This window comes from Alternaria atra, assembly GCF_907166805.1.
Source record: "Alternaria atra isolate CS162 genome assembly, contig: 25, whole genome shotgun sequence".
NCBI classification, from domain to species: Eukaryota; Fungi; Ascomycota; class Dothideomycetes; order Pleosporales; family Pleosporaceae; genus Alternaria; species Alternaria atra.
The window spans coordinates 2,256,828-2,275,944 of NW_025091323.1; the positions used below are offsets into that span (position 1 = coordinate 2,256,828).

The following is a 19,117-nucleotide window of genomic DNA, read 5'->3' on the forward strand; positions in this document are numbered from 1 at the left end:
GCTTCTTTGCAGGAACAATCGTTCGTTGGACACATCTGGGGATGATGATGGACCTGGTTGGTTGAAGTTGAGAAGGATATGCTCGTGCTAGAACCATGCTGTGACGGCCGATGCAGATGAGCGGATTCATACTGGAATCGCAGATTGCTTACATTATCGGCAAGAAACATTGTCAGTTGGAGTAAGCTATCCAGACTACGATGGGATGTAACGCTTGTTGATGACTGTATAAGAAAACCCACTTCTCAAAGCTGTTAGTAGCCTGATGAAAAACCAACCAAGTCAAGATAGCATCAGCATCAACGAAGGTATGCTTGTGTTAAGACCGACGATCAAATAGGAAGGGATTTACGGAAATCTCTAGTGTGAAACAAGATTTTTTTCGACTTCCGACGGTCTTTCTGGGTAGGTCGTGATCCTTGGAAGATAGCCTCAGCAGAGGTGTTTGCTAGGATCTACAGGCATATGGAAGGTGTAGCAAGTACTGGGACCCGCATACCAACAAGTTTCGTATGGATTTACCGCAAGGACAAGATTTGCTGCCATACATGGCTCGAAAATGCAGTTGGTGCCGAATCTTCATCAGGCCACAGAAACCCAGAACAGTCTTCGCGAGCGCCCAAATCAGCGTTGTTACACTAAACCACTGTGCCGCCCGGTAGTACGAGTAGTTGCTCGAAGTGAATAAGCGTCTTTGGAAAAGTTTCGACAGACGTTACATGGCCACGCGGCTCTCTGAGCCTCTGCGAAAGACTTCTCGTTGTCCCTAGAACTCAACACGACTGTTCAACTCACTGTAATACGCATATATCGAAACCCTTCCTCTTCGGGTCGATCAGAATACGTGTTGCCGGCGTACAAACAAGCGCAGTATGTTGTAAGACTCATACACTGGCCAAGCGTACTGGTGATAGTTTGAGTAGTGGTATGCAAGTAAGAGAAGGTCGAAAGCACCTTCCTGTTAGAGCTACCACAATGAGACAGCCCTTGGCAAGTTGGACAAAGAGAACAGGTTGCTTGGTTGTCAGCGTGGCAAGCACGAGAAGGCTGTAATTGCCTGTGCCACTCAATGAAAGAACGTGCTCTGCATCCAGCTCTTTCTGTGTTGACGGAGCTCTTGCTCTGTTTGAATCTTGGTCGTATGACAACTGATACGATAGCAGCTGAGCTGGAATATGATGTTGGGATTTATTAGTTCGAATCCGCTTTCAGGAGCCATCATCGGAAAGTTTATTTGACATGTGGAACCGCGATCATCGCCGGGTTTTGGCTTTTGTGGGGTGTCGCGACGGCTCAGCGGGGCATCTCGAGCCCTGATTGCAGGAAGCTCGGTATCTACGCATCATGTCTCTATGAAGAATTACGAAGGCAAAACCCAAGAGGTGTGAAGCGGTGATGCGGTGAGGAACAAAGGAATATAGGATGTCGTGGTTGAGGCAGGTACGGGCCGGTCAACGATCAAGTGAGCAGGCGTCACCCTTCTACCGGGCGCGTTGGGCAATCTCCGGCCGGCAACAAGTCTGGAGAAGGCATGCGACCCACGACCCCGTTGATAGCGACGCCCCTTTTCCTCAGTCAAGTCAAGCCATGCCAGGGTCCCTTTTGATCTCATAGTGGTCGCATAGATCTTTACTTTTCAATTGCACCATTTACCCATAGCATTGACGCTGTTACGTTGTTCAAACATAGCCCGGGATACCTTCGTCGCTGCACTCTGGAAGGCAGAGTCGCAGGTTGCCGTCTCGCCCACACCCTTTCATTTCCCTTCATTTCGCTTTGCAAGCCGCTATTCTCTCCAGGGACCGACTCTATGACCAGGACCAGCCTGCGCCTCACATGATGAGAGATGAGGCTGGAGTTCCCTCTGGCCACGCCGCGGTGGAGACGTCCGAGGCCTCGAATCAGTTGTCACCGGTCCCCTCGAATGCACACAGCATCTCGTTGACCAAGGGCCTCGCGTCACGATCATGGCTCACCAATGTCCGCCGACCACGCACTTCACCTGGACCTCGAGCTTTTTCCTTGAAGCGGACGCTACTGAGTGAAGGCGATGACCGCAGAGATTCGGCCCTAGCAACCTCAAATGGCACTACCACCAACGAACCGCCTTCGCCAACCAGCCTGCGCAAGACGCCGAGTCTACCTGCTATTGTAGTGCAAGATGAACACTCCTCTAGCTCCAAGAGCCATGTGCCACGGCAGCGCTGCTCAGTAGACGATGCCACATTCGAGGAAGAGGGCGAATTCCCAGGTCTAGACACATACATTCCCACAGGCAGCTTCGACGACTTCTCCTCGGACGCGCAAATATCTTTCTCTAAGCGAGGCAGCATGATGTTGGGTGGCAAAAAGGTAAACAGGCGAAGTAAACAAATGGACCTTCTTGTGGAAAGCGCGCCTGCACCAAGCACACCACCGCGACAGAAGGAGCAGGCGCAACCCAATGAATCACCCAAACAGGAACCTTCACCCTCACCCACACCCGCCACGAAGCATCTCTCACCGCGATCCATCTCACGCTATTCGACCCGCGCACGATCAACGAACCACCGAGTACTGTCAGCCGACGAGATGACACTGTCGCGCAAAGTACGCTGCATGTATATGCACGGCAACGAGAGTGCTGTGAACTGGGATACACCCGAGGAGGAGACCAGCAGTGTTCAGAACAGCTATCTGGGCAGCAGCGCCGTTACCAACACCCCAGCCAATGGCTCGTCAGTGGTCGTGGAGGGCAATGAGGATACAAGCTCACTGATAAGCTCACGGCACGGGAGCGTGATAGTCAAAGAACCTACAGAGACAGCTGGTGGTCTCGAAGACTGGGCGGATCTTGAAGGTGCAGAGGTCGACCGATACGGGTTCATCATACCCAAGAAGACCAAGTCGAAATCTAACGGCGACGGCCTAGACGGTCCTGACGAACCCCGCATGCACCGAGTCACTACAACACTACAATTGCTATCAGAAGAGCCTAGGCGACGGCGATTAGGACGAAGTGCATCAAGAGCACGCTCTGCTCGTTCTGTGGACCCCCGTTCAGGCTCACCTAAGCGGCGGCTTTCTGGCAAATCTTCAAGACCCCCAAGATCTATTTTCTCAGGTCGGACTTCAGATACGCACAGCATCCACAAGCCACTGCGGCACGCGACAAACAGGCTACCCCACAACCGAGACCGCAGACTGAGGGATGAGGCGAGTGACATGCTCAAGCTACCACCTGGTCTAGCCGAGGTTGCGGAACAGCAAGAGGGAGGAAGGGCTGCCCAGGCAATGAAAGCAAAGGAGATCAAGCGCAACGACAAATGGCGTAAGATGGCCAAGGTTGTCAAAGCGGGGGCAGACAAGGGTGGCATGCTATTCGAATTCGATACCAAAGACCCTAAGGTCATCTCTCGCACCTGGAAGGGCATTCCTGATCGGTGGAGGGCGACCGCCTGGTACTCGTTCCTTGCTGCAAGTGCCAAAGCCGATGCGAACAGTCCGACCGAAGAGGAGCTCATCGAAAGCTTCTATGAGCTTCAATTGGAGAGTTCTGCAGAGGACGTACAGATTGATGTGGATGTGCCGCGCACAATCAACAGACATATCATGTTCCGGCGGCGATACCGTGGAGGCCAACGACTCCTATTCCGCGTACTACATGCAATGTCACTGTACTTGCCTGAAACAGGCTATGTCCAAGGCATGGCAGCGCTAACCGCAACGCTACTTTGTTACTACGAAGAAGATCGAGCTTTTGTCATGCTAGTGCGGTTGTGGCAGCTTCGAGGCATGGAAAGACTCTATGAAGCTGGTTTTGAAGGGCTCATGGAGGCTCTAGATGACTTTGAGCTGAACTGGCTGCGGGGAGGTGATGTCGCAAAGAAGCTAGTAAGTCATTACCGAAGAGGCTGACGTCTTGGTGTACATGCTAATCAAACTCTTCTGTAGACTGATCTTGGCATTACCTCGACCGCGTACGGTACCCGGTGGTACCTGACGCTGTTCAACTATTCGTTACCTTTTCCAGCTCAGCTACGCGTCTGGGACGTCTTTATGCTACTGGGGGACAAATCTCATTCCAACTCGCCGACATCCAACTTCAGTGGAGACATGGACGTGTTGCATGCAACATCGGCTGCGCTTATTGACGCGACGAGAGAAATCTTGCTGGACTCTGACTTCGAGAACGCAATGAAGGTGTTGACATCGTGGATCCCCATCAAAGACGAAGAGTTGTTGATGCGCGTGGCGAAGGCTGAATATAAAATGCGGAAGAAGCGAGCCAATGCTGAAGGTAGGCCGGCGCTCCGGAATCCTGGAACCTGACACCGACCCGGCGGAAGCGCGCGATCTTGCAAGCGGGCGCATTGCGAGTTGGAGTTTGGTACACCGCCGAACACGGAACCACATCCAACCGAATACCTCTCCTTCCATACCATTTCCAGAAGCCAACAGTCGATCTTTTCAGATGGGTGGCTTGCGATGGTGTTCCATCGGTCGCGTAGCTACAACGTGGCTGGTACGTTTTCCAAGATTTGCGACATTAACCTTTTTGTTTTTTCGGGCTATACCACCTACGCTTTTCAGGATTTACCCGCGACATATCACTTCTTATTTACCACTTTGGCGTCTTTTAGCGGTGCGACGTGGATGACACAACCACTACTGTGGTATGAGGAATGCTTGACTCGCCAACGTTTGGGCCACGTTTCTTCCAGGCATGTTTCGGGAGAGCGTCCTTTGACCTGATGGTAGGGTTGCGTGCCGCGGTGGCTTCTTTTCTTTCGTTTCTTTTGAGGACAATCTCAAACTTCGGCGCATGCATGGAATGACTCTTCACCAAGATACCTCTTGCTTTTCTTTTCTGCCTGCATTTTCACCGGTCAAGCGACATAGGGAACATCGTCATAACATTTATCCAGCATAATTCGGACTAGATGTAGTAATATAATCGTTAATCACTCAACAACATGGATATGTCAACGTTAGCGACCAAACTGTAGAACATGTTCTCGAACGTCTGAAGCTTCTGGAAGGGCAAGCGATTTGCAGACAACAATAACGTTTTCGTGCAAGATCATCATCGAAGCACTGATTTGTGACCAAGTATAAGTGATCATCGCTTCTTTGGCGGGTGACATACAGCCGGCGGACGGACTGCGGCGACGGGTAACAGGGAGTATTGCTGGGTCCGCCAGATTGTGGCTCCACGTACGGGAAGGGAAAGGAACCAGGAAGGTGGACTGACGATCTTCCAAAGATACGGGAACCTCTACAATATTCGCTCAGACAAGGGATTCGAAACTCGCAGGTGTAGCGGAGCACGTGATGAGCCTTTTCACATGTAAACCTAATAATTTGGTGTATATCCTCCTCTCTGAATCGGTTGCGTAAGGCCGAAGCCACACGGGTAGACGAAAAGTGAGGCAGAGGTGCTGCTTTCGGGCAACTACTCCAACCGACATACAGCCTAATGGGTGGAAGAATACACGATCAACACTCGTGCTGTGTAAGAAAGTATTGCCCGAGAACGATTGTGTATGCTGTGTCGGTAAAAATAGCCATGTGCACCGGGTAGAGTTGCGATGACTCCCGATGAGGAAGTCATAGATGCCGATTCAGGTGGCGAACCATCGCTACATCCTGCCCCGACTAGTATATTCGCCTCCCCACTACGTGTACACTTTGCCTCCCTCAACTACCGCCTTGTCGTAAGTGGGTGACCGCGTCGACTATCTGCTTCCGTCCTGAGTTACAGTCGGCTGCTCCGAACGGGAGGACAACGTGTCGTCTTTCGCGGGTGCAAGAGCCGATTTGATCAACAAGACCAGAGCAACTCGACGCTGATCTATGGTCTGATTTTCTGAATGTGAAGCGAAGATCAGCAACATCTTCGCTCGATTCAGCAATCGACCATGTGTAGGTTGCAACACCCTTCCCGCGACCACGCCACTTGCGACAGTCAGCTTAGGAAAGGCAAGCGATGACGAGGTGCAGGTTTTGTCGGAGGTTTACACCATGGAAGACTAGCCGGTGGGTAGTCATTCACATCTCAGTACACTAATCGGCTCACTAGCGACGGGTCCAATAGCCTACACAACGGATGCGACAGATCGTCCACGGTATTGCAGCTACGTGCGCCCTGTGCAGTTTTCAGCGACTACCCGTCTGGCTTTGTCTCGTCTACCGCAAAGCATCGCGATCAGACGAGTACACCGGCTCCTCTTGTCCATTGACTACTGCTGCAGGGGTGCATTAGCAGCAGCTTCGCGGTTAGCCCTCACTCCGACTCTCCGATAATGGCGTAAGACCATCATCCAGCAAAGCTATGGCCCGAACTTGAGTTGAACTGCATGTGCTACTTCTGCTTTTATTCATCCCTACTGCAAGCCTCATCATTTCCACGATCGAAGACGCTTGGCTGTTCTTGCACGGCAGGAGCAACATGCTTTGACAGTGCATCATTAGATCAAGCCGCCATGTCAAGTCCTAACGTTTTTCGGTCTTGCCCCAAAGTGTGGATGCCTTTCCGGATAGTCAACACAAGCTTCGAACGTTGACCACACTGGTGTCGTTTAGCTGCGATACCTAACATATGGAAAGGAAGCTATACAAAATGGGTATCAAAAGCCACCTTCACACCTGGACCGTTAGCGGATCCAGTCCACATGTTCTTTTAAGACCCACGCTTTCATTGGTATCGCATACGCAGCTTCACGATACGCCGTCCAGAAGAAGCAGAACCATTGACAACATGATTACTGAACTCACTCATACTCCTGCATTACCAATTCGGCAATTTCAAGGTCGAGAAATTGTCAAATTTGTCAGGACAGCAGAGCTCTTTCTCCACAGCCGTATCTCGTGCTCCAGAAGGACGACGTGTTGTCAACAGCAATTTCGCCATGGTGTCCCCATTTCGACCGCTGTTATGATGCTAAACAGTTCAAAATAAATTTGATTGGCCCAAGGACGAGTCAACCGGGGCCGGAAATCATACTCAAAGATCCTTCGTACAGATCCGGTGCGCCGCGAGTTTCACGTAGATCCGCTGCATGAGCAAGATAGGTATAGCTTAAGCGCCGACGCGGAAATTTACGTTTCTAGTCGATCGTTCGAGCCAACGCCAGGCGCTCGGGCATTGCGCAACGCCGCGTCTGCTAACCCGTCCCTTCCAAAGGATGGCTTGCGAGCTGTCATATGCGTTGACATTACGGGCTCTGGTGGGAACGCACCGTCAGTGCTGGCGTGTCGCTAATTGCACAAGCTTGTACACGGAGGGCAGCGCGCACGCGAGGATCAGCACATTGGCTGCCTCTTCGCGCATCTCCAGCACCTCAAAGTGACACTCTCCCGGGTCTTGTGCCGGCTCGATGATCGTTCCTCTTATCGATTGAGCATGCCGTCTTGTCACGCTATGTAGATCCGGAGGGGTCCTTCAAGGCTGACAGGTTGAAGATGGTCTCTTGCTCCGTGCCACCACTGTGCTTTTCATCAAAGCACCCTCAGCCGTTGACGCTATGACGGCATGTGTATACTTGTTCGGGCATCACACTAAACTCGGAACATGTTCTGCAACAGGACCACAGGCTACATTTCCACCAATTCTAAGGTTTCGTCGCGAAGCACGGCGGCTCTTAGAACACGAAAACCTCATTTTACGTTTCCACTTCGGGATATTACATGGCTGAGGTCTGACGATGGTGACGACCCTTCATTTCCTATCATGCGACCTGGACGAGCTAGGTTGAGCCAGTTCACAATCCAAGCAGCGGTAATCTTGCGCTCGCTTCCTCCCGGACGTTTGACCCTGCTGGCTGGTGTTAGCGCACGGCTCAGATTCCTAGGCCACGCCATCCAGTCCACATGCCTTGAGCCTCGCGTTCAGCCACAGGCACAGATGCCATGAACCTGGCAGCGAGGGTGGTCCAGAGCAGAGCTGCACAACAAATTACCGAATGCGTGCTTGATGCCATTCCGCCCAGTCGAGCCATTGTGATCCAATTTGCGGTCATCAGCTGCGGCCTTACGACAGCAACATGCGAGCGATCCGGTGCGGCCAGAATGATGCCGAAGTCTTCGGGCTCATTCATCGTCATGTACAGCACAACCCGGTAGTACCTTGTGTGTTTGAGCTCCATTCTGTTCACTTTACAGCATACGGGGCCATGGGTTGATCGAGGCCAATGTGGAAGTATCCGCGACGCCAACTCCATACGTCTAGCTCTAGGCCAATGTATCATCAAACTACCGTCACTGCTTTCAAGCTGAACTTGCTTGGCTGGCAAACGGAACGTAAGTAGTTTTGCGGCAAATGCCAGCGCCACAAGTGGGAACCGCTACCAGAGTTTGCATGAGCCGGAGGCGCGTCACATGGTGGGACTACAAGAATGCGCACTACCATTTCCAACAACATTGCACTTGCTGACAACCATCCCGTTTCATGCATATCCCTGTAAAGGTCCCCTCCCACCTTCGCCCGTCGAACGCCACATATCGTCCGTCATTGACGTACGGCCTGCCGTTTGCTCGTACTACTCTCAAGCCTTTGCGGCCGTCACCCCCGTTGGTTGGTCCAATTCCAGTCGGCCCTCTTCCCTTCTCGTACACTATTCCCCACCGTTGCCCATTTTCACTTGCCTCCCTCTAATCTGTACTTGATCGACCACGCCGGCCCACGCGAGCTTCTACGGGGCTTGATCTTCGTTGCATGCAGCTTCGCCTGTTACTGTACTCTTTTGTCGCCCTGCTTTCGCCGCGAATCAGATCGAGGCTACTTTGCCAGGGACATATTAAGCCTAGGCCCTAAGGCAACGGCTACGATCCTATCCCGGGCCATTTGTGGATGGTGGTCCCGGTAAACGTACTCTGGTGAATAAGTATGTACATTGTTCCTTCTCCTTCCGGACCTACGAGTTTTGGCGCCACCCAACGACTCATTTCAATGTTGAATTGCTCCTACGACATCTACCACACCGGCTCCACCTTCCTCCATGTTGCTCACACTCTCTAACCCGGTCAAGTCCGATTTCGAATTCAAACCTCATGCCTACTCCCCAGCCTTCTCTTCTTCCTCTACGGCTGCTCGATATTCAAACAGGCACCATCGTGGGCTATCCCCACCTGCACAGGAAGTCAACTCCTCTCACACCATGGGCACACCTCACCGAGGGCTTCCTCCTCCTTCGGCGATGACGCTGCCAGATCCGGGTCGGGGACCTCCGTCAATGTCGTCGTCATTAGGTCAGTTACCTCCAGCACCTTCGCAATGGCAAGGTGCGGAAGACGGAATGAAGAACTGGCTAGCGGCAAAGGCAGAAGAAGAAAGACGCAAGCAAGAGGAGGAAAAGACGAGACAGGAAACGTTACGACTCGAGCAACGTAAAGTCGAGCAGTCTATGCTTCGAGAGTCTATGCAGGGAGGAGTACCGCCTCATCTGGTGCCTATAATATTCGCTGGTATTGGGGGAGGAAACCTTGCAAACATCAGTGCCGAATGGATACAACAGTATACGACTCAGGTTCAAGCTGCCCATCAACAAGCGCAAGCTCAGGCACAAGCACAACTTTCTCCAGATCTTCGAAGAGACCCACGATTGATTGGACAGCAACAACCAGCAGTGTATGCTGGCCAGGCGCAACCTCCTCAGACGATATTACCTCCCACGTCAGTCCTACCCGGTCAGCCTCTACAGACACAAATTCAGCATGCTCCTCTCCCCACGAGTGCTTACACCGGTGGGCAAACATCACCACACTCAAGAGCTGCACAAACGGGTCTTGGTGGTCCCGCCGCATCAGCTCCACGGTCATTACCTCAGTCACAACTCCCTAGGTTGACTACCAATGAGATGACAGTTCAGCAACCTCCTGCGGCACCAGCAGGTGTGCAGCAATTGCAGCAGACACAGACGCAACAGCAAGAGCAATCCTCCCCTTCGATATACTTTCATCATTGGGTACCGCCATCATCGTCTTCAGAGCAAAAGAGCGCAAGTGGGAACCCGCCAGCTACGCCATCAGGTAAATACAAAACTTCGCCTGTTCACCAGTCACGGCAACGTGCTGCGTCGCATGCGTCTGACCTAGAATACACCAGCTCCCCCAAAAAGCGCAAGGCTCAAGGCCCTCATCCCCCTCCACCGCCGCCTACATCAGCGCCTGGATCATACACCTCGCCCTCCTTCTCGCACATATCGTCATCATCGACATCGACACCTGCACGAAGAGGACACGCACGAAATCGATCAGATGTATCTACACGAGCGGCGGAGGGCTCCACCGGTTCACTAAGCCGGCGAGGCACCGTTTCTGGCCTGGCGCATGAGACAATTCTGCGGCAAGGCGATATCGCAGAAGAAGCAAGAGACGCAGATGACAAGGCGAAATCTAAATCTGATCAGGCATATGGAACACCGCCTCAGCGGGATGGTGCTCGAGGCCAAAGTCAGCAGAATTACGTGCCGACATCGACACCTGCTCAACCTGAAACACCAAAGTACGCAACACATCAGCAATGGGATCGAGGATATACGTCATCTCCTAAAAGAGAATCTGGTGACCATTAGATTGGGACGTGGTTTCAGCACCCCAACCGTATGAATCCGGATTGGTCGCTATTGCGATCGCTATCGGTCCTTCGATAAGCTCACTTCCAATACCAATTCACCCGAGCGAACGCGAAAGCGACCAATGAAGTTGGCATGGCAATCGGGTATCAAGAACCTGCTTGCTGACCTAAGGACCCAAAAAAAAGGTGCGATTATTTACAACAGTCCCGCAAGCGAAATGAGACAAAGAATATCGAGACTTCCAGACCTCCAAATTCCGGCCTTTCCACTTCATCTCAAAATCTTAGTGCACGGCCCCGCAACCCCACCCAAGGAACGTCTTCCCTCATCTCATGAAATTGCATCGCAATGTCGCGTTTCCATGGCTGCACATACACACATACGCATTTCGACCCGGTCTTTATTTGCTGGTAGCAGGATCTAGATTACTTCCAAGACGACGACAAACTTGTTGTTTGCATCAAGAATAACGGAGGCTATTTCCAAATCCTGCCGTCTCCCCCTTTGAGAAAGGCTTCGATCTACTTTGTGGGCTGCATATCTGGGCTTTTCCTTTTTCCCAATCGAACATGCTGGTCATATCTGGCGTTTTATCGCGGCGCATCGACACCCAGTCGAGTCTTAGTATGACTTCAACATTTTTCTTGTTGGCATACTGCAGCTAGGTTGTGCTATCAAACGGCGGCTGTTCTGCATACTCCGCCTCCCCGCCTCCCGGCTGCATTATCCTCCATGAAGCTTGGTGCCTTTGTCAGCAACAGCAGCATTACCGAGCCTTAGTTGTTATCTTGCGCTTACGAACCCCGCACGTTGCGAAACATGCGACGTTTGTATACATTGGGTGTATCTCGCACCGGCTGCAGTACCGGCATTATTCCTATTCTCGCTGGTCGGTCGCCTCACTGCGCCGCTTACCTTGCGGACTCGGTTGTTGTTGCTATACTCGGGGAGTTGCGCCAAGTTCTTTTCTTGGCTACGGCCCTTAACGCTGCTCATTAAGCGCCGACTCGACTTGCATAACTTTATTTGAACGGCTGGGTCCGAACATCCTTTCTTGTACTATATCCGGTGTTCTCTTCGATATGGACTTCGGGGCAAGCTTCCTGTTGCAACCCACTTTAGACTTGTTCGCTTCCTAGTCGGGCACTGGGGGCTCGTATTACATCCGGCATTTTGGCCGGTTCTCTCTTGTCAGGTACACTATCGACTTGGTTACCGTTTATGGTATCTGGCATATCAGGCACCTTCCGCTGCCACATCAAGACCGGATCGCAGGACAACGGTACATCCCAAGCACACCCTCGACGGCAGCATCTCTGTTCGCAGACAGTATTCATTTTCCTTTGTTCAGTACTATCAATCATCACGAAACGTTTGCCCTGGGTTTCTCTGTTGGCTATCAGATTGTTCACATATACCCCTGTTCCCCATTTTTAGATGGGCATTCTTTCGGCATCTCACTCGGCTTTACATTCGGTATCCTCCTGGCTCGCCTGACGGTAGCCAGTTTAGTTTTCTCTTCTTAGATGTGTACATATTTTTGGAGTGGCGACTTTGCATTATGGAGAATCTTTGGTTCGGAGAAGGATGTAGGAGGCTAGACGGCATGGATTAGATGCAAGCAAGCAGATAGCGTTCGCGGCAATGCCGTTGCATCAGCGTTGTGTATACCAAAGATCAGCATCAGATATTCTTGCCGGATAGTAACTGCCCCGTATTTAGTGCACTTGGCGGTTGATCACTTACGTCTTTCCCTATCCAGTAGCAACGTCTACCCGAGCAAATATTATCCGTTCGAATGACATCTTACATCTCCCAGTATTGTTTTTTCTCGAACCTTGCATCTCCAGTTTAGCTGTGCAGGGCAGCAAGGGCGGTGAGACGAGGCCTTGCGGCGGTGCGTGTTTCACTTTCGACTTGCAGTAGTAGTGTGATTACACTGATTGGGAAGTTGGAACATCTTGGTCCTTCGGATGATCTGCTCGGGATGTGGAGGCACTTAGCCAGTCAGGTTTATGCACAGGGTATAGTAAAGGACTATGTACTGCTTTCTTCTTCTGACTTTGGGGCTGAGCGAGGATGCTTGGATTGAGAAAGGGGGCTTCATGCGGACTGTATTAGCGAATGAGAATAGGGATCGTAGCGGTGTGAACAGTCGACTACAACTGCCAATCGGATAATCTACCTAGGTAGGTGTGCGATTTGAGGCTGAAAGAAGTTGAGGAAAAGAGCTGAATGTAAAGCACTCGTTTATGTTCAGCCAGTAGCTCAGCACCAACCTTGAGACCCTCTAACATGATGCAATGCCATCGCATCTTTCGTAGCACGCGCTCATCGTCCAGTGGTACGTAGGTATGCACGCTGCCAGACTGCATCGAATGCAGAAACAGTGCCTGTGGCAAGATGCATAGGTTTAGGACTTACTCAGGAAGTGCAACGAAGAAAGTCGCAACATCTTTCTCCCATAGAGCTCAAATCTTGTCAGTGTACACATATCTCGCCTGAGTTCAAGGTGCGTCTGTAATGGGTTAGCATGCACCAGCCACAGTTAGCTGCCCCGCCTCGTGGCGCTCACCCAGACCCCACCATAATGGTCCGTGGTTCGCCGTCACTGCAGCCTGACGGTTTCGCCCAAGTTATCTCATAACCACTTTGCTGCCTATAAACGTTTGCGCCCTCACCTCCGCCTACAAATATTCGCATCTATTTGCTAAGCTCGCGAGCTTTCTCTCTCACGCTCTCGATACTCCCAACATCCCTTCACGAAGCTTGCCACAGCTATATCCGCGACACTTTTGAGACAGCCGCCGGCGCGCAAATAAGAGAAAAGCAGACAAGATGCAGATCAAGTACGTTGGAGTCACCATATGATTTAGTTGGGAGCATGAATAGAAGGGCGGTGGCTGACATGCGACAGAGTACGGACTCTCACCGGCAAGGAGATCGAGCTTGACATTGAGGCGGACTACAAGGTACGCTCACCCAACTTCTGTCGCCGCATACGCATATGATATTGGTAGTCAACAAAATGGAAACACTAAGAGCGCAACGTTGACAGTGCACAGGTCTCGAGGATAAAGGAGCGTGTCGAAGAGAAGGAGGGAATCCCGCCAGCGCAACAACGTCTCATCTACGGAGGAAAGCAGATGTATGTCTAGCTCTCCCTAACCCCGGCTCGGCCTTCAACCACTTCCAGATTCTTGCTTGCGTATGCGACACAGTTGAGACAAGGCTAACGCATTCGTTTTTAGGAACGACGAGAAGACCGCAGCAGACTACCAACTCGAGGGCGGTGCCACACTGCATTTGGTACTTGCTCTTCGTGGTGGAAACTAGCTTCCTTCCTCTTCGAATCTACCCTACTCCTGCTCGCACCTACCGATCCATACCCTACTACAAATTTTGATATAGGCGTGGGCTAACCCTCCTATCGCACGTCTTCGATGATCGGCTCAGTGAATCGCCAGGAGGGTTTACACAAATCAGAGAGATGAGTGGGATGGATGGACGTGCTGTATAGATGCCGTAGTCTGTAGAGTTATCGGACAATGAACGCAGGAAGTGGCCATACGAGATGAACTAGGATAATTGAAGATTTGAACGTGGTAGCAATGCGGACTTTTTTTTTCCCTAGCAGAGCCATATTCCGCGAGACGACATCTGTGAAGATTCTGGTTACTGATTTGTAGCGAGCAGGAGATTAGTGTACCGCAAAGCTTCTGTGATGCAATCCGCAAAGAGGTTTACGGCGAGTAACGTGTATATCTCGGAGCCGAACTCGACGAATACGCGTACATGTCAAGACTGAATTCGACGAATATGATGTCTACAACTAATCACACAAACATGTCCAGATAGTTGATGAACACGTGGATCTCGCTTGGTTCTCTTATTACGAACTTGTAGAATGGTTGCTACGATGTTCAGAACTGCTGGCAGTTCTTGCTCAGGAGTAAGTAATCACATATCCTCATTTCACAGTTTACATAGAGTAACGAATGAGTAATTCAGTAATTATTCGCAAGGTCGTCCTTTTCCAGGAAGTTTCTAGTACTCCACTAGCCTAAGCTTATTCAAACTTGGATGACCTTGCGAACAACTACCCACAAGCAATGCATTTACAATTGTTTGCTCTCAAGATAAACATGACAAGAGATAATTCATTACTCTCAAATTCGTTCAACATTATCATGGACTGATGACACACGCCCCTCCGGCAGTACCTCTTCAACCGAAGGGCGAGATCGCGTCTCGCGTCTCGCGTCTTACTTACCCCGCTACACCGAGTGTACCTAAGCCGAATGCAACACTACTAATCACAACCAGTAAAGTCGTTTGGCTAACAGTAATAATACGCCCGTAATCTAAAAAGCTTATATAGGTACCCATCCTGTGCTCAGTTCCAAATCGCATAGCTCAACAACTCCTACAACATCATCTCGAAAGAAGAAAGAAGAAAGAAGAAAGAAGAGGAAGAACAACATGGCACCCCTTGACGATACAACGGATGTGAATCGATTCGACAGCTTTGATGCATTCAGAACATCATACAAGAAGATCGGCGACCATGAGATTGAGGTTGGTATCCTGGTTCCGAAGGATATCAAGCCCGGCAAAACTCCTGTAATGGTCAAGTTTCATGGCGGAGGACTGGTATGTCAATTCCCAAATCTTCATTGTACCGTATTTTGTAGTCATTTTCGGTGCAAAAGCTCAAGAGATAGGCTTTGACGACGTACTGCAGATTACAGGAGATTGCCTCTTCCCCGGATGGTTCAGCGCCTTCTTCGTCCCCTTCATTCACCGCAACAACGCAATCGTTGTAGCCCCCAACTACCGCTTTGTTCCCGAACATAGCGGCGCAGATATCCTCGAAGACCTGCGTGACTTCTGGACCTGGTTCAACAAAGGTTCAGTCAGCGACTTTCTCGCCTCTCACAAGAAAGGAAGCGGTATCGAGCTGGACCACGAGAAGATCTTGGTCTCAGGCGATTCGGCGGGCGGTTACATGGCCTTGATGTCAGGTCTCACTCAACCTCGAGGCAGCATCAAGGCTATCCTGGGGGAATATCCGATGACAAACTATTTGCGTATCGAACAGAACGACACGTATTTCGACACTCCCTCTCCACCAGAATCCGAGCTGGCTGAGCATCTTTCGACCATCAAACCGGGTACTATTGTCTCTTCGGCGTGGCCACCAGCGAGGTTGTCCTTGAACTATCTTTTAGCAGCATATGGACACTACCTCACCTATTTCGGGGCAGACGAGAAGATGTGGCCGATTGGGCTCATTGAGGAAAAGAAATGGTTGCCCCCGACTTGGATTTTCCATGGAGATGCGGATTCGGCGGTTAGTGTAGAGGATAGTAAGAAGTTTGTAGAGAGATGCAAAGCCTTGAATAAGGATGTGGAGGTGAAGTTGGAGATTAGGGCAGGGCAGGAGCACGGGTTTATCACCCCAGTTAAGGAAGACGAGGAACCGTGGCTCAAAGAGGGGTTGGCTTGGGTGGAGGGGAAATGGCTGCACTCTTGATTTGTTTTGAAGTAGACATGGGCTTTGATGAGGAGTAAATCTCCCGCTTACTATAGAGTATTGCGAGCCAAACAAACTCTTCTTATCACATCATATCTCTACTTACAAAGGTCTCGTGCGCGATGTATCGTTTTCGGCTTAGCGCACGGCTTTTCCGGCTGTTAATATGTTCTTATCCGAACTCTGGACTTCTGACTCCACTTTGTGAACATGAGCAATGTTAGGTGACGGAAGACCGCCACAGTTCCGACTATGAGTGAAAAGAACCCCTCTCAGGTAGCCTCCGCCGTTGTCGAGCCGAAGCATGCGTCGACTGCTCGATGGACGCCCGCCAACGGTATTGAAGCTGCCACGACTGTCACACCGGCAAGCGCAAGCCCGGACGAGCCGAAATCACCACCTGCCAAGAGAAGGAGAGAAGAGCGGGAAAGAAGCAGAGTCAGTAGGGCTTGCGACCGATGTAAGAAGTGAGCTTGTTGAAATTCGGCGTGCATGTGCTATACTGCACGGATGCAAGAATCCGCTAACACCAAAATCAGAAAAAAAGTACGATGTACTGGAAGATGTCCTTGTGCGCTCTGTCTGAGATCAGGATTACCATGTGAATTCACTGCATCGTATACGCGAGGACGACTTCCTTCCGTCATTGTCGACGATTCCGCAGCAGCTACGGACCCCTTGCTCCAAAGACGAAAAGAAAGCTTTAGATCAGACCTATCTGCCAAAGGTACACACGCAGCATCGACAATACAATACCCACGTATATATCCAAGTCCATCAACCCCCATCGATGGACCAACTTACTCACATCCCGACAACTCCAATCCAGATACTCTCGACATGGCTACCGACCCCGGCAGTCGCCCTTCCTCTCGAGACTCCCCTGTGCCACAAGGGGCTCAAAGAGACCAAGAAGGCCACTATGTTGGGTCTTCAAGCGCAGCATCCTTCCTCATTCGTATTCAGAAGCGACTGCATCAGAATTCTTCCCTCTCACATGACTCTACCATATTCACCTTCGGAGACGCTCCGCTTCCTGAGTTCGATCTTTCCATCTTTGTCCCACCACCAAAGCCTGATGCGCAGAGGCTTGTAGAACGGTATTTCGAATACGCGGCACCAACTCATCGCTTCCTACATCGACCGACTATCGAACAGCTTGTAGATGAATTCTATGAGACGCAAGGTGAGATGAGGAGTAAGGAAGACGGCAAAGCGAAAGCTGCGTTATTGATGACGGTCTTTGCGCAAGCGCAAGCATATATGCCGCCTGGCAGTACAGTGCAAACTAGCAGGTTTGCTGACCCTTCCGCCATCATTATACCGACTAACATCCGCCAGCGCCCGATATTTCCGTGCAGCTGAGAACCTACTGTCAGGAGAGCGTGGCGCCGTACGGTTAGCGAGTGTTCAGGCGCGACTGTTGCAGTGCTTCTACCTTCTAACACAGTCCCGAATCAACCATTGTTGGAGTCTCTTTGGCACGCTGTCACACCTTGCTCTTGCCATAGGTTTGAATCGCGGTAGGAAATGCGATCCCTCGACAAAGGTAGACTATCTGGAGACTGAGAGTCGAAGGCGCCTGTTTTGGGTTGCGTACTCTCTCGACAAGTACCTCGCTGCTGCCCTTGGCCGGCCACGAACCTTCAAGGACGAAGATATCGATCAGGTATGCTTAGATTGATACAATAAAGCTGGTAACCGTCAGCTGATGCAGAGACTCTAGGAACTTCCAACCGTTGTCAACGACAACGACCTTCATCCAAACTACATGAATCTCCCAACGGGATTTACTTACTCCTTGATGACAGCCCCAGTCGAGCACATCAAGTTGACACGCATTGTCTCTCTCGTGCTGCGAGACCTATACTCGATCCGTCCACCCAGCCTGACGAAGCGCATCGAACTATCTTCAAAGTACACAGCGGAGCTGCACGCATGGCACAACTCGCTGGTTGGTTTCCTTTCTGGTACCGCCTCGGAAGCACGCATCGACAACCAGCTGCTCATACCAGTCTACCAGCGTCAGCGTTCCGTTCTCAACTTGGCTTACCATCATGCATTGTTACTTATACACCGACCTTTCTTACTGCGAGATTTTGCGAGTTTGACACACATGCCAACCCATCCCAACTGGAGTGCCACCAGCTACGACGCATCGGCCAATATCACCGCATGTCTCGAAGCTGCCATGTCCCTTGTACGCTTCGTAGACGACGTTTTCGTTTCGTCTAATCTCTTTCGCTCTTTCTGGTTTACCCAATACTATGCATTCTGTGCGGTCGTAGTGTTGTATATTCATCGCATTCAACAAGGCTTGGGTGTAAAGACGAAAGTGGAGTGCGAGGGTTTTTTCGAGGCGGGTGTGAAGTGTCAAAAACAATTGGAGACGGTTAGCGACACTGACTGCCTTGCGCACCGATATTGTGTTGTACTTGAAGAACTTAGGACTGAAGCGGTGCGGCAGTCGGGAAGACTATCGACGCCCGCAGCATCGGTTGACGTAAGTTCAGAATTCATGTTGGCGGATACAAATTATCTGCATCCACATACTGACCTCCTATCATAGACACCTACACGCGACACTCCTAGTTTCCATGATAACCCCATTCTCCCACCACCCTTGTCGGCACCAAATCCTGATACCGTACTGCCATCGTCAAATCTTTCAAACTTACTTTACAATAACAACGCCACTAGCAACATTCAGCCTACGCCAAACAGCGCGGAAGCATTCAACACCACCAACCCAACCTTCACATTTGACCTACTTGATTGGACCGATTTTGCTAGTTGGGGACAATTTGAAGGTCTCGTAACGGCCGGCAATGGTTCGTTCGATCCTGCAGGTGTATCACAGAACGAGAATGACTTTTGGTTTGGGTCCTGAGTTGAGACTGCATACAAGTAGGGCAGAGACATTGGTTCTTTAAACGTTGTATGCAAAACTAGCACCTGGCCCGAAGAATACATTATAGTTAGACTTGAAGCTTTATCAGCAACGAACCTAGTGAGCACCTTCGGG

At 50.9% G+C, this 19,117-nt stretch overlaps 5 protein-coding genes across 5 annotated transcripts; all 5 read left to right on the top strand.

Moving 5' to 3' along the window:
• Positions 1-1,839: 1,839 nt before the first annotated feature.
• On the top strand, positions 1,840-4,311 carry ALTATR162_LOCUS5788 (uncharacterized protein; the record flags this gene model as incomplete). The annotated part of the gene is made up of 2 exons (XM_043313408.1): positions 1,840-3,873; positions 3,934-4,311. The coding sequence occupies 2 exons, from the start codon at positions 1,840-1,842 to the stop codon at positions 4,309-4,311; spliced, it is 2,412 nt and encodes an 803-aa protein (XP_043169343.1).
• Positions 4,312-9,137: 4,826 nt separating this feature from the next.
• ALTATR162_LOCUS5789 (uncharacterized protein) lies at positions 9,138-10,553 on the top strand (the record flags this gene model as incomplete). Its single annotated transcript, XM_043313409.1, has 1 exon — positions 9,138-10,553. The coding sequence occupies one exon, from the start codon at positions 9,138-9,140 to the stop codon at positions 10,551-10,553; it is 1,416 nt and encodes a 471-aa protein (XP_043169344.1).
• Positions 10,554-13,394: 2,841 nt separating this feature from the next.
• Positions 13,395-13,892, top strand: ALTATR162_LOCUS5790 (uncharacterized protein; the record flags this gene model as incomplete). The annotated part of the gene is made up of 4 exons (XM_043313410.1): positions 13,395-13,405; positions 13,474-13,528; positions 13,622-13,704; positions 13,808-13,892. 4 exons carry the CDS (start codon positions 13,395-13,397, stop codon positions 13,890-13,892), a joined length of 234 nt encoding a protein of 77 aa, XP_043169345.1.
• A 1,303-nt stretch (positions 13,893-15,195) lies between these two features.
• On the top strand, positions 15,196-16,092 carry ALTATR162_LOCUS5791 (uncharacterized protein; the record flags this gene model as incomplete). The annotated part of the gene is made up of 1 exon (XM_043313411.1): positions 15,196-16,092. One exon carries the CDS (start codon positions 15,196-15,198, stop codon positions 16,090-16,092), a length of 897 nt encoding a protein of 298 aa, XP_043169346.1.
• An 840-nt stretch (positions 16,093-16,932) lies between these two features.
• On the top strand, positions 16,933-18,982 carry ALTATR162_LOCUS5792 (uncharacterized protein; the record flags this gene model as incomplete). The annotated part of the gene is made up of 4 exons (XM_043313412.1): positions 16,933-17,387; positions 17,434-17,761; positions 17,819-18,595; positions 18,662-18,982. 4 exons carry the CDS (start codon positions 16,933-16,935, stop codon positions 18,980-18,982), a joined length of 1,881 nt encoding a protein of 626 aa, XP_043169347.1.
• Between the last annotated feature and the right edge of the window lie 135 nt (positions 18,983-19,117).